The following is a 14,181-nucleotide window of genomic DNA, read 5'->3' as shown; positions in this document are numbered from 1 at the left end:
AATGACTATTTACAAACGATTCTCACATGCAGCTGAGAATCAAAGAAAATCATCGCAGCCAGTGAGACAAACAAACACACACACGCGCACACACACACACAAACACACTCACAACAGGGGAGGAAGTGCCATCACACATGGCAACACATACACACACCTGCGTACACACAGCCGAACCAACCACACACACACACACACATTCACACAAACACAACAGATGCACACAATTATATGGGGCTGATTAACAAAGAAAAAAGGACAAAAGAAAAGCTTCATCAGCAGCACAGATTTTTCCAAAGGATTTCTCTTGAATATTCATTTGCAGTGTCACTACTACAGTGTCATATTCACCCTTGATAACTCATCATTACAAAGGCAGACACTAAAATCGTTATAAATCATTCATGAATCAGGGTTTTTCTTTTTTCATTTTGAAGCAGGGAAGCCACCAACTTTGCTGGTGAAAAAGTAACAAAAACACGGAAAGAACATGAAGGGGGAGGTCGAGAGGACAAAGACCAAACAGACAAACAACTTTCCAGTATTCCCTTCCCAAAGACCTTGAATCAATGAGCACTCCCCCTAGTGGAGCAAAACCTGAAGCACACACACACAACGCCAGTCACCACCGATGTCCATTTTATTCCACCCCTCTCCCATTGGTGATTAAGCAGCACTGGACCTCAGATGCAAAAACATCATCCACCATATGGATCATCGCCATTGCACAGTTACATTAGAAAATAAAATGAAAAAACCTTGTAGGAAACATGAATTCAGTCAACAGCCGTAGTGAGGATGAGCGACAGTCATGTTTTTAGGGCAATGTGACTTGCCATTGTGTTTCACCCATGGAAGGGGAAAAGGAAAAACAGATTTGCTACTGCTACTGAAACGGGACACAGGATCAAGGTATTCGCCATCCCTTAGGGCATAAGCCAGTTTCTCAGCCACGCTTGAGTGATTGTACGGTATCAAAGGGTCTAATAAAATATACATATGATAGTCTCGGGGGGTGGGGCATTGCAGCCCTGTTCGGCATAAACGGCTTCACAGACACCATTCACACGAGGAAAATAAATCCATTGCAAGATGGAACTGTGGGGCAAGAGTAGAGCTGTGCACCACGAGTGGGATTCAAACTAGCCTATTTTTCTATTTCTTTTGTCAAATGTCAACAAAATGTTTGGCCTTTTGGCTGAAGCAAAAAAAAAAACAGGTAGGGTTACTAGCCCCAGCGGTTGTACTGATTAACATGACGAATAGACTGGGTTGTGTGGTGGACACAGCTTTCACACAACTGCATGCCACTGTGAGACACACAGATAGGAAGGGAGAGTAAGGAGGGCTACTGCTGCTCTTACTGCACCACTACTCACACACACACACACACACACACACACGCGCACACGCACACGCACACGCACACGCACACGCGCTCCCCTGCCCGTGGCACTCCACATCACTGCATCCCTTTTGACCCATGTCATGCAGTCCCCCAAGGGCGCCCAGACAGCACAAAGAAAAGGAAACGAAAATTAAAAGTTTTACACAGTTAAGAGAGAAAGTAAGAACACAGCTCATACATCTTTCCTTTCAAGATTTTCTTTTCTTTCTTTTTTTTACATATGTATACAATTTTAGTCCCTAACTAATCTCAACAGGTCTTTTCTCAAATGGGAATTTATTTGATCATGTCTTTTCGCTTGTTTTACAATTATGTACAATATACAGGCAGCAGATATTACACTTCGGTTTTTTTTCCAAAGACATTGAGACGCGTTTAAGTCTTCAAATTAGACCATGATTTTGGACTAAGATCTTTAAGACAATATACACTGTGCAGTTTCTGGAAGGAAGTCTTAGAAAAATGTTGGTATCTAAAAAAAGGGGGGGGATGAGAAAGACGTTTTATGCATCTTAAAAGCCCTCAATATGTACACAGGAGAAGCCAAGGTAGCAAAGTCAAAACAAAAAACAAACGAAGAAAAACTAAATAGAAGGAAGCATTTTTTTCCCCATATACACATAGTATCACTCAAAATATTTCCCGAAAAGAAAAGAAACAAAAAAGCGAAGAGAGAAATAAAAAGCAAAGTGAGCATCTGATTTGGTCATAAATGTTAGACACGGCAGCTTGGGTGAGTAGTCCCTTCAAATGGACAAACACTCCAAGCTAGCCGAAGAAGAGCTAATCAGTGATGAACGACGTGCGAGTATGTGTGAGTTGGATGAGTGCCGTAGTGGGAGGTATGCGTGCACTTAAAAACGTGAACGGGATGGCGTGGCTGTGTATGAAAGTAAATGGTGACACATTGCGAGGTATGCAGGTAAATGTTTTTCCACACAACTTTGGTCCACTAAAGAACCACCACCAACTCAGGTCAAGGATTTAACGACAGCCTGAAGGCATCACACCTCCCTAGTAGGCCTTTCACCTTTTTCTTCTCTTTCGAGAGTGAAAGGGGGGGGGGCTGTGAAATGAAAGGGGTCAAATGGTTAAGTAAACCCCAGACTTTCATCTCTGATGGCGTGTGAACCTGCGGTGTGATCTTACACACACGGCAACAACCGCTGCACGAGATGTTTACCAGGCTTCATCATAACTACCAGTTCTGGTGAAAGGCACAAAGATTCAAACGAAAAAGAAAAAACAATCAGGCATCATTTGAAACAATCTAAATAAAACAGAACAAACAGAAATAAGAAATCCTACAGAAAATGACAAGAAAAAGTGCTGCTCAATGTCAAAGTGAACTTCAAAATATCATGCCTACAAAAAAAAAAAAAAATCATTCAGTGCATGTAACTACATTCGCAACTCATGTGGACAACATAACAACTAAAGCCAGATTAAAAGCAAGTGGGACAAGAGTTTTCATGAGACTGTTGAACGAATACCCATGAAACGCCATGAATCAAATTTCATGCCAAGCTAAACTGATCTAGTATGTACACAAATCAGCAGACAGTGGGGCGCCACCTATTGGGTTTAGCCCATGGGCAAAATTTGTATAACCGTTCTAATAACCAGGGCTGTGGATTCGGATCCAAGACGCTTTATTATTTATAATGTTATCTCCTAAGCAACCGCTTGAAATTAAACCACTGGAGGATTTATCTCTCTGGAACAAACACAAACACTCAATCACACCTCAAGAGCGCACTCTAGTGGGGGTGATACGTCACAGCCTGTGGATCAGGACTCCCTTCAGGCCGGAAAATGGCAAATGCTCCAAAAGATGGAAAAAACAAATGAGCATGGTGTCTCACCACTCCACTTGAAAACATTGCATTTAGAGACAGTACTAACCATAATGCACATGTCTTACTCATGTCTGTGTTGTCGGAAGACGCTTTCTGAAGGATCTATACGTCTGTACGGTACTGTCTAGTCTCTAAGCTCATGCTGTTGGGTGAAAAAACCAACCCTATCGCTTCCCAAAGCACTATCCTGTTTGTCAATGGAAAACTGGTCTGTATGAGTGATAAAGGGTCAAATACAACCATTTCAAAATTATTTTTTGCCAATAAAATAAGCAGATGGAAGTGAAAAATGTGTGTGTGTTTTTTTTTTAGAACCACATGAGAGGTGGGTAAGGGTACATAATTTCACATAACTTCTATTCATTGCAAATGTGTCCATTACAAATAAATGAGAAAAATGACGCCCTGGTCATTCAGGTTACGATTAAAAGCATAAAGATGGAGACACGAATAATAAAGAAGTGCTCATAGCAAAATGCCTCCTTGAGGGGGAGATAATGGGGATCACAAAGAGAATGGCAGGAAGTGGGCCAAGCAGGCAGGAATATGGGGTGTGTGTGTGTGTGTGTGTGTGTGTGTGTGTGTGTGTGTGTGTGTGTGTGTGTGTGTGTGTGTAAGAGGGAAGAGAGAAATTAGTGCTGACTAAAAGAGAAAGGAAGAGAAGGGGTGGGCTGGGTTGGGCAAGTGAGACCAAATCAAGAGAAAGACAGTCATTAATTAGCATTCGGATATGTTTTTTTTTCTGTTTTGTGTTTTTTGTTTTGTTTTAGTCTGATATCTGAGATGATGCATCATCATTGTCACAGTCGTTGTCATGGTCTTCATACCATCGTCGTCTGGTTGGTTTGGTGGTTCGTAGGTGGAGAGAGAGAGAGAAGGTGCCGCTGCCTCCCATGCATCCCCAGGGGCGGCAGGCGGGCTGGGCTGTCTGTCTGCAGGCGATGTCACAAGGAGGGGTGGCCTGGATGGTGGAAGGCGGCGAGGAGGAGGAGGAAGAGGGGTGCTGAGGTGGGGGTGTTGGGGGGGAGGGGAGGAGAGGGGTACTCTTTCTCACAGTTCCCTTGGTTGGGGTCTTTTTTAAGAGGGGAGAGCGGCTCGGCAATGTCACTGCCAGGACTGAGGGGGAAAGTTGTTGACCTCGGCCAAGTCTTGCACAGCGGCGCCTTTGTGGGTGTACGTCAACTTGATCCTCATTCTCAGTTGTTGCTGGAGGAAGAGAAAATGGAGAATATAAAGATAACAAAATGATGAGGCAGAATTTCTGGCCTTAAGATGCAAAAAGCACAAGCACATCATCCTTGAGGGGTAAACAAGCAGGTTTTTGAATAATGAATGAGGTTATATCTGGGTCCAAGTTGCTGGCTTGATCAACTTCAGGGCTGTCGTGTTTGCATGAAGGGACACAGTAGAGTGCTCCTGAAACCAGTAGGTACCAATTGGCCAATGGTAAGAGGCTTGACACTCAGCTGCAGTGTTGGGTTTGTCAATGGGCTCAAGCACCCCTCTCAAACCCATTGGACTGAGTGGTACTCCTGCCACTTGTTGGGTAAAGCAAGCATCTTAAAGTGCCCCAATTGAAGGATAGGTAAGCCCACAAACATTTAAACCTAATTTTGCACTCCCACAAGTCCATATATCTAAGGGGGAAAAAAACTACCATGACGGCCATTTGGAAACATTGTAAGACATGTACACTATGTCTTAAAACACAAAAATACATGTGATACCGATAAAGTAATGGAGGCAAAAATGAGCCATGTTCTCTCCGAAAGCCACCTTACCTTCTGTGGGTTAAGTACTCTGATGACCTGTGTGACATTTCCCTGGTTGAGAGCTGGGACTATATTACTGCTAGGGGACAAGAGCTGCAGCTGGAATGTCTAAGATGAAGAGAGGAGAGAAGTCAGCGAAAGTCAGAATAGCAAAACGAATGTCATCATTCACATGTGTTGTAAAACACAAATCTGGAAATCTATGGCGCCAAAGCCTGCAATTTCATGGTTTCAGTAATCTCGGATCAAATAAAAACTCTGAACTTACTTTACAATTAATCAGGATATTATGTTTTCATCAAGGCAAATAAGTAATACTAGATCAGCGCCTCACCTTTGGTACTGCAGCTTGGAAAACGAAATCAGTCATTTCGGCCTCTGATGTATTGGAGGCGTGGATGGTGATGACGGACACGTTGGGGTTTTGGTTCGACCTCTCGAAGGTGAAGTCTATTTTCAGGCCATTTTTATTGTACGCCGTCATAGGGGGGATACCTGCATTGCAGACAGGAGGAAGCCGAGAGTAGGGGGAGGGGGGAGGAGAGAGGAACAGTTGAGCAGAACACAGAGCAAAACCTTAACACAAACCTTCACCTAAACAAGACATAAGACACCGATCACAGAAGGCACCAAATGGATCAGGAGAGGAGGTTGGGATAGTTGCACTTGTGACTATAGCACATGAGACTAGTGTGTGCGTTGACAGGAAGGTTGTGAAGCCTTGTATGGATGGAGGGATGGACGGATGGATGGATGAAGAGGCATGGAGGAAGTAGAGAGGGAAGTTGTAGTGATGAGATGAGATGAGGTGAGGCGAGGCAAGGTGCTCCTACCTGCTGCAGTGTCGTTAAACAGGGCTTGTGAGGACAGGCCGTCCAGGAGGAAGGGGGGCTGGGACATGGGAACAGAGGGAGCAGGGGCAGGGGTGGGACCACCTAGGGAGGGAGGACAGAGGGGCAACAGGAGGAGGAGGAGGAGGAGGAGGAAGAGGGGGAGTTGGGGAGGCAAGGGAGTGAGATGGGTACACGTTATAACAAAGCCAAAGGAGTAGTCGGTTTTGTGATGGTCAATGCGCTATTGACTTTGCATTGTAGACATGAAGCCACGTTGGTGTGACTTTGCGAGAGGCAGCTGAAAGATGCCAAAAATGTATGAGATGCGTATGGGTACAGAGAGGCAATGACAAACTAGGAGCTTGAAGATCAGACAGGTAGAAAAGAGCTGAAAATGGTGCAACAAAAGTAGGCTTTGTTTCAGGCAAACTTCACCTGTGAACGGGTCGTGAACGTTAAGTGCCTTTTGATGAGGGATTGCCGGTCCTGTCTATAACCGTATCTTGTTGTTCAATTGATCATTCCGAACTTTGTCAATGATAAAATTAGACCAACAAAGAAATAGTGTAACACTACCGTTCAAAAGTTTGGGGTCACCTTCATATTTCCAGTTATTTTTTTGCAATTCAAGTCGCAGACATCTTTTAAATAGCTTGAAATGGAATAATGGAAAGTATTGAACAGCCAGGTGAAAAAAGGATTGCTTACCCATAAAACTGGTTAAACTGGACAGAGGAGTGAAATCTAACCAAGCTTTTTCACCCATTTATTACATAGAAATGCGTGTTTTAGTCCATTTTTCTACAGACATTTCTTTGGTTTATCAGAGAATGCATGGAACTATTGGAAAGCTCAGTGTCTGCCCTTTCCAATGGTAGGTGTATGACATTTGTTGAGTTGCCACCTCGTCCACAAATTCAAGTCAAAGTAGCTGCATGATTTTCTAGCCATCAGAATGAACCTACTTATGAATGCACAATCCATTGTCTCAGTCATGTTTTAGTGTACAAGCCAGTGCCATACATCGTTGGAAAGTGTAGATTCTCCTCTTTCAAATGATATGTATATCATCCGGCATTGGATGGATCGACAGGAGCAGACATCAACTTTTGCATGCATGGGGCTCATAGAGCTCATTGGACAATTCTGGACCTTATCTCATCCCGGGAATAAATTTGTAGAACCCCAACTGGCTATTATTAATGCCAAAGGTGTCACTTTGATTATTACACCTGACTAGACACTACATTAGTAAAGGTATACTTTGATTAGTCAAAAGTTAGTGATACATTTTGGTCTATTTTATGCATCGTATATCCATTCAACAGTTACTTTTTCCAATATCAAATTGCTTATTTGTTGCATGCATTAATTTCAGGGAACAATAACTCTATACACTGATTTTATACCAGAACTGAAATTAAAAAGGAACAGGCTAAACAGAAAGAAGGATTGTGGGAGGAAAGTGTGGTGACCCCAAACTTTTGACCGGTAGTGTATGTTTTATCAGGTCGTGGAGATCAACGTTTCAATTTAGTTGCGCAGTAGCTGTGAGAACAAAAGCCATCTTTACTTACAGACACAAGCACAGTGATACCCTTGCTCGATCTGCTTTGCCACTGCCAGTGAACAAAATCGCAATCGTGTCCATGGCATATGCAATCTTGGCCCATAACCATCCGGTCCCATCCATTTCTTTAACAAAGTATTAGAAATGGCACCAGAGTAGAATATATAGATAATTAAATTCCTCTTGCTGTTAGAAAATCAAATAGGCTGCAGGCTTTGCCAATGACAGGTAGGCTATAACCAGAGAGAGTAGAGAGAGAGAGGTTCCATTGGCCCATTGTTTCCTGGTTCTATTATGGCCCCCCTTAGGCAGACCTAAGGACTGTTCTATTCATTGTAGGAGCATTATGACACGGCCCTTTAGGCAGACCGGAACCTGGTCGCGTTAGGTACCCATAGAAACCTATTATGTTGGCATATCTCTATACTTAAAGAATCTCTGCTATAACTGGTTGACTATTGACAACCTAACTAACTGACCTGCGTCAAGTCTGAGTTGAGGAGCAGGCAACCCAACATTACTTAGTCATAAACATAAACTTATTACTGAAACAAAAAAACACCTTTACAATCCAAATAATATTCCTTTCAAAACCGTTCACATTTTTTTGTCCATCGTTCTGCCTTTCATTTCTCATGGATGTTGCTCAACCCTAAACAAAAAAACTGCCAAGTGGTGACAATTAAGAAATTGAAGAAACAGCAGTGTGTGTGTGTGTGTGTGAGAGAGAGAGAGAGAGAGTGCGAGAGAGAGAGGGAGAGAGAGGGAGAGAGAGGGAGAGAGAGGGAGAGAGAGGGGGAGAGAGAGACAGTGAGCAAACAAGAGAGAGATATATAGTGAGCAAACGAGAGAGAGAGAGATATATAGTGAGCAAACGAGAGAGAGAGAGAGAGACAGTGAGCAAACGAGAGAGAGATATATAGTGAGCAAACGAGAGATAGAGAGAGAGAGAGAGAGAGAGAGAGAGAAAGAGAAAGAGAAAGAGGAAGAGAGAGAGAGAACGTGCGAGAGCGCAAGACAGACAGCAAGAGAGAGAGAGAGCTAGAAAGAGTGAGCGAGAGAGCGAGAGAGACAGAGAGACAGACAGACAGACATCTCATACCAGTCAAAGACAGATCTCCCAGCCCAAGGAGGTCCAGCAGCTCTCCCCCGGCGGATGCAGGCTTGGTGGGCACTGAGGTCTGGATCACAGGAACTACATCGTTGCCACCCAGCAGGTCCAACAGATCATTAGCCTGCAGGGGAATAGACTCTCACAGTGAGCACTGGCACGCTAGATGCTTTCAACTACATTTGTTTGAAGTGAGTCAAGTGGTTGTAAAGGCTGCCTTTACAAATTGAAGTCTACCATGATGCATTAATTGTCATTGCATTTCCAGATAAAATCGACACAGGGGACTACAAAGTAGAAGGAATTGCGAAGTGGAAATGATTGTCTTTGCCACTCAGCACAACAGCTTAAAATCAGGAAAAATGCATCAGTCTACAATGAACTGAGCTGAAACATGGCAATGTTTGAAACCAGTCATTTCTTGAGCATACTGCCATCTATTGGAAAGCCCATATAATAAAGACCCTGCGTCTTGCCAGCAGGTGTCTCAATTTCCCACAAAGTCACTGTCTGAATATCCCACACTGGAGAGTAGACAACCAGCAAACACTTCCGAAAACAGCAAGTTGGAATGAATGTTCCCACATTTTGACATCCATATATTCAGATTGCAAACTTGGGAAACTGTCTTCACATTATGATGTGATAAACAATCTCAAACAGGAGAGTTAAACCAAGAGCTTTGAGGTGCTCCAACCTGATTGGTCAAATGAGGGAGGTGGGTGGGTATATGCTCAAAGCAGTCTCACCTGATTGGCTGGCTGAGGGACAGCAGGTGCTAGTTTCGTGTCCAGCACAGTGGACTCCGTCTCCCCATTGGTCTGCACGATCTCTGTGGGGCCATTGGTGGAGGTCTTCTCCATGATAGGCATGCGCTCCAGTAAAGCAGGCCTTTGGAGGCAAGCAAAACACACGCGCACACAATTTAGCACAGCGTCCAAACTCCATTTCACCAAAACCATTTAGTAATGTTGACAAATCTTTAGGCAACATCCAATCAAGCTTTGACTCCTTGAGAAATATGTTTGTCATGGACACAAATTGAAGCAATTTCCCCTCCTCCGTTACATAACGGGAGCCTGGACCGGTCAGATCGAATGTCGTTGAAGGGTTGAAGTGGTGTGGTGTGGTGTGGTGGCTGGGCCACCCGGGCCTCTTACCTCATGTGATCATATTTCTTGAAAAGTGCATTATACTCCACAGCCCGCTGCTGCAGCTCCACGTCTATACTGCTGCCGTATATGGACACCACCTTCTTGATGCGACTGCGAGGGAGAAAGCCAAAACGAACCACTTAAATGCAGGTGTTCCATTTTTCATACACGCATGCACACAGACAGTATGAGCTAATAATTGAAAAACATTTGCTAGGAAATCATTTTAAAAAGCAAAGCAGGACCACGCTCCATTTTATTTTATAGTCCTTTAACCCTTTTTGTCCAGCAACAGCATTTTGGATGTGCACACCACTACCTCACTTTGGCTGTAAGTTAGAAAGCCAAAATAGATGACTTAAATGCATGCGTCTCCTCTCTCAAACGTACACACTCAATCACTCTCTCACTTTAATGCCCTCATTAACTTATATGGCAGAACATTGACAGGATGTATGACTACTTTGGCAGTGAGCTCTTCCGAGTGACCCCCGGTGTTCAAGGTTAATTAGCAGGCCGTCAACACACTCAACAATCCTGCATATGTATAACTGCGTAATGTGGGGTGGTGGTGCATGTACGAGGTGTAGGTGAGAAATGCACGAGTACTATGTACGAACAGTTGAGATGGAAAACTCTTTGTGTCTTTTCAGAAATCTTTCAGAAACTAATTTTTAATGAAAAAGTATTGTTAATGCATTTAATTTAAATATGCGTATGTACCAATCACAGAAAGGCTCTTCATATGTGCTGTATACACTTTCTCTGAAACACGAGTTGCTAACATCTGATACTGCCATCTTTGGAAAAGGGGAAAATGATTATCCCTATGGGACAATAAATATTTATCTACTGGTGGGGGGTTAAGGGGTCTTACACACCAGGGCGGTAAAGCGTCGCGGAACGGCGGCGTTTACCGGCGTCGGTGAAAATGCATTGAAACATATCTGTCCGTACACACCAACCGGCGGTAGTCGAGCGTCAGCGGCGCGGGAGCCGGCTCCGCGCTGCGCTGCATTTGGAAAATAGAACTTGAGCGCATTTTTCACGCCGGCGACCGGCGGTGTCTCATTCAAATGAATGCCAAAGTAGCACGTTAGCTTTGGCTGTGGGGAGGGTTTTGAACAGGACTGGCCTTGCACGCAGACAGTGTGAAAGGCAGAGAAAAACACGCCGGCCGAAACTAAGCAGAAAGACCGCGTTCGTCCCGCGACCATTCCGTTCGGCTTTGGTATGTTTTGCCCCTAAGGATTGGGACGGGGAAAGTGGGCTTACTTTACGCTGCTGAAACGAGTAGACAGCTTCATGATGGCTGTCAGGGAGTAACCACGGGTAACAGGGGTGGACAGGTTGGAGACGAGGAGGCCCTCCAACACATCCAACACCTCATCTTCAGTAACCTGCGAAGAACACAACAAGCATGACACAAATGTCTGTGAGGATTCTCACTGACCAAAAACCAATCCATCAGTGATTCCTCAAAAAATGTCTAATGTACGGTGTTCGTCTAAGGGACACAATGAATTATTGTTTGTGTGGAATAAGGGGAAGAGGTTTATCTTCCTGTCATTGTATATTCAAGACCTCATTAGACTTCTTCTACTCAGGCACTGTGTGACCTCAAAGTTGGATGAAACTGGCAAAGTGAAAATCTGTAAATTGTCTAACTAGCACATACACAACCACTTCCTTCAGTCAATAGTTGTTTTTTTTTACAGGAAGTGTAACCAACACACAAAGCTACCGCCTCTATGTGTTTGCAACAAAGTGTGGTGGCTTTATAAAGGGTCATTACCTGGATGGGCTCCTCCTCTTCACACTGGCCAGACACCAGCAGGTCTCCATACTCTCCTATGCACCACGACGCCACCTGCACCAGGGGTTGCTGAGGAAAAACAAACAAATATTGAGTAACAACATACAAAATGTCTGAAAGTTAGTTAAAACAAATTTAAGTATAGAGAGCTTGGTGGTACATTGTGATCTAAGCCAGTAAGTGGAATGAAAGTAAGAGATCAGATGTCTACAATTCATCACTAAATGCTTGAAAATGAACTAAAATAAATCCAGATGTAGACAGTGTTTTCAAACAGGTGGTAGAACTCGTTGCTGTATTGAAAGGGAGAGTTCAGAGGTGTACAACTGATGACAAGGAAGGCACCACGTACCTGTGAGATGTCATCTAGCAGTGCTTTGTAGAGTCTCTGCACAGTGTAGGCGTGCATCTCCACACTGTTGGTGATCAGCTGGATTAGGTTAGGGACAGAGTCGTCCCGGACATAGCTACCCGCCTGAGGGAAGGGAAAAAAAAATAAAAAATACATAAATAAATGTATTTCCGTTGAATGCATAATCGTACATCAAAGCAGTGTGTCCTTGTGACTAATGCTGGATGACAGTGGCTTGCTGCAACATCTGGGAATTTAAGCCAAATTGGCATTTTCTCCCTCTTTGGCTAAGGATCTAAGGGTGATGTTATCAGAGAGTGTCCTCAGTGCAACAACACCATGTGACAGCCAGGGAGCAGTAGCTAAACACACAAACATGGAAGCATGGTTTTTATCCCTCTCAGGTCGCACAGCTAAGACCATGTTCACATGTATAGAATTTTTTTCGTAGAGTTTGTATACAGTTCTAGCTCCCGAAAACATATTTTAATAAACAGTTTTCTAAAACACACATATTACGTATGAAATTATGTATACAAATATACAGACAGACTTTTTTTTTGCAATATCCACATATGTCTAATCAAGTTCGAAACCTAAAAAAAAAAAAGAGTAAAAGTGCATTTACCGTGGTCAGGACCCTCATGATTGTGTCTATGTGCCATCTCTTGGAGGGGGCGTACCTGTAGAAAAGACAAAAAAAAAAGACAGAAGGAGAAAGAAAAGGTTTGGAGGTCATTCATCACTTTGGCTGACACGGTCAAGTGATACTAAAAGGAGCTCTCTTCGGTGCTGAGGGTCAGGGCTGTCAGATAGAAACGGTGTCAACAGCGCCAAGGCTCTGACGATGGATCACTCATTTTATCCTCACACAGCGCTTTAATAGGTCACTCATTGCCGCACTCCACTTTTGTCCCTACAGCGGAGATCCTAAAGGGGCTGTAAACGTGGCTGTTAGCTCTTAAAGAGGTTCCTTGCTCCTTAAATTCTTGCAGTGAAGTGTGGGGGCTTTCAGAGAGGTTTCTTTTAAAAGATGACTAAGGCTAGTAGAGCTTGAAGATGATCAACCAACAAGGTGTTTACGTATTTGTTCCTCTCCATAGCAAAGAAGGTGGAGCTAACAAGAAGCGACACTCAATACAACGCCCCATTGCAACACACTGCCCCATGATTTTCGGCAGCGGCCGCCATTCTGGAATGAATATCGGACAAATTACATTGGAATGCATTGGGAATGTGTACAGGATTTCTACATAATACGGTAAAAACTACATCGATATAACTATCGGAAACTCTTCAGTTATGAATGCTTATACCATCTCGTGTTTTTTTCCACATAATCAGTGCAGAACTTGAGTATCTATAAGGCTTAAGTTGCCAAAGTAGCTAGCCATATTGTGCTAACTTTAGCATTAGATCTGCGGTCTTTCCTATGGCCAAAGAACGTTGCTATGGCTACTGGTCATAACACAGTGGCGTACGTGATTCCAGAATGGCGGATTTGACTCAGATTTGACTCAAAACTGACTCAAAACGCCCTCTATCGACTGTTTCCCATAAAAGACCCGAGTGTCGCTTCTTGTTAGATCCACTTTCTTTGTCCTTAGTGACCAAAACTCAGCCTCATAAGCACATCTCACGCACATGAAAAAAGCAAATCTGATTTTGAGCTACAGGGCAGCTAGGCAGACGTACTTTTCTGCGGCCAGGAAGACGCCGGATGCGCAGTCTGCTTTGAACTCTGGGTCGCAGGAATCCAGGAAGTAGAGCAGTTCCTTCATCATGCCCCGGATGTTGTTGCCGTTGACCAGGGCGAAACTGAGCTCCATCGCCCGCCTGTGGAGAAGGAGAAAGGGGATGGAAAATATGCTGACTGAGCCGTTGTCATTGTTGTTGTTTATGTGATGATTCAAGTTTTTTGTCTATTCTATTTTTTTTTTTTAATTATTATATTTCTACACACAGGGTGTGATATAAAAAATGGGAAAAAATGTGTGATATCTGTGAGATGTAACAACAGAAAATGCTAAATGAATACATTGTTTCACACAATAAAGTATTAAAAAAAAATATGCTGACTTTAAGGGTGTGAGGTTTCTCGCATTACTGTCTGGAAGAGATATTTTTAATATTCCCAAGTTTCATCATTGCTTCACATCATCACCACTTTATTGATGAAGGCTTAGAGTCGAAACATCAACAGGCTGATGGTGATAATGCTAAGCAGTTTTGTGCTCTTCCACACACTGAAAACAAAATCTTCCCCCTCCCCTACAACACATGCACCTCTTCAACACACTAGTGCC

General features: G+C 43.5%; 1 protein-coding gene across 1 annotated transcript in view; it reads right to left on the bottom strand.

Moving 5' to 3' along the window:
• Positions 1–1,665: 1,665 nt before the first annotated feature.
• Positions 1,666–14,181, bottom strand: part of ap1g1 (adaptor related protein complex 1 subunit gamma 1) — a 30,766-nt gene continuing 18,250 nt past the window's right edge. Inside the window, exons 12-23 of the mRNA XM_063188214.1 lie at positions 13,571–13,711; positions 12,504–12,558; positions 11,876–11,998; positions 11,503–11,592; positions 10,983–11,107; positions 9,714–9,818; positions 9,303–9,444; positions 8,545–8,677; positions 5,873–5,974; positions 5,374–5,534; positions 5,049–5,147; positions 1,666–4,473 (exon numbers count right to left, since the gene is read on the bottom strand). Coding sequence (XP_063044284.1) covers positions 4,372–4,473; positions 5,049–5,147; positions 5,374–5,534; positions 5,873–5,974; positions 8,545–8,677; positions 9,303–9,444; positions 9,714–9,818; positions 10,983–11,107; positions 11,503–11,592; positions 11,876–11,998; positions 12,504–12,558; positions 13,571–13,711 — 1,378 coding nt within the window. The 3' untranslated portion in view covers positions 1,666–4,371. The remainder of the gene's footprint in view (positions 4,474–5,048; positions 5,148–5,373; positions 5,535–5,872; positions 5,975–8,544; positions 8,678–9,302; positions 9,445–9,713; positions 9,819–10,982; positions 11,108–11,502; positions 11,593–11,875; positions 11,999–12,503; positions 12,559–13,570; positions 13,712–14,181) is intronic.

This window comes from Engraulis encrasicolus, chromosome 22, assembly GCF_034702125.1.
Source record: "Engraulis encrasicolus isolate BLACKSEA-1 chromosome 22, IST_EnEncr_1.0, whole genome shotgun sequence".
NCBI lineage: Eukaryota > Metazoa > Chordata > Actinopteri > Clupeiformes > Engraulidae > Engraulis > Engraulis encrasicolus.
The sequence above is the reverse complement of the archived record's forward strand: the minus strand, read 5'-3'. Positions and strand labels throughout refer to the sequence as shown.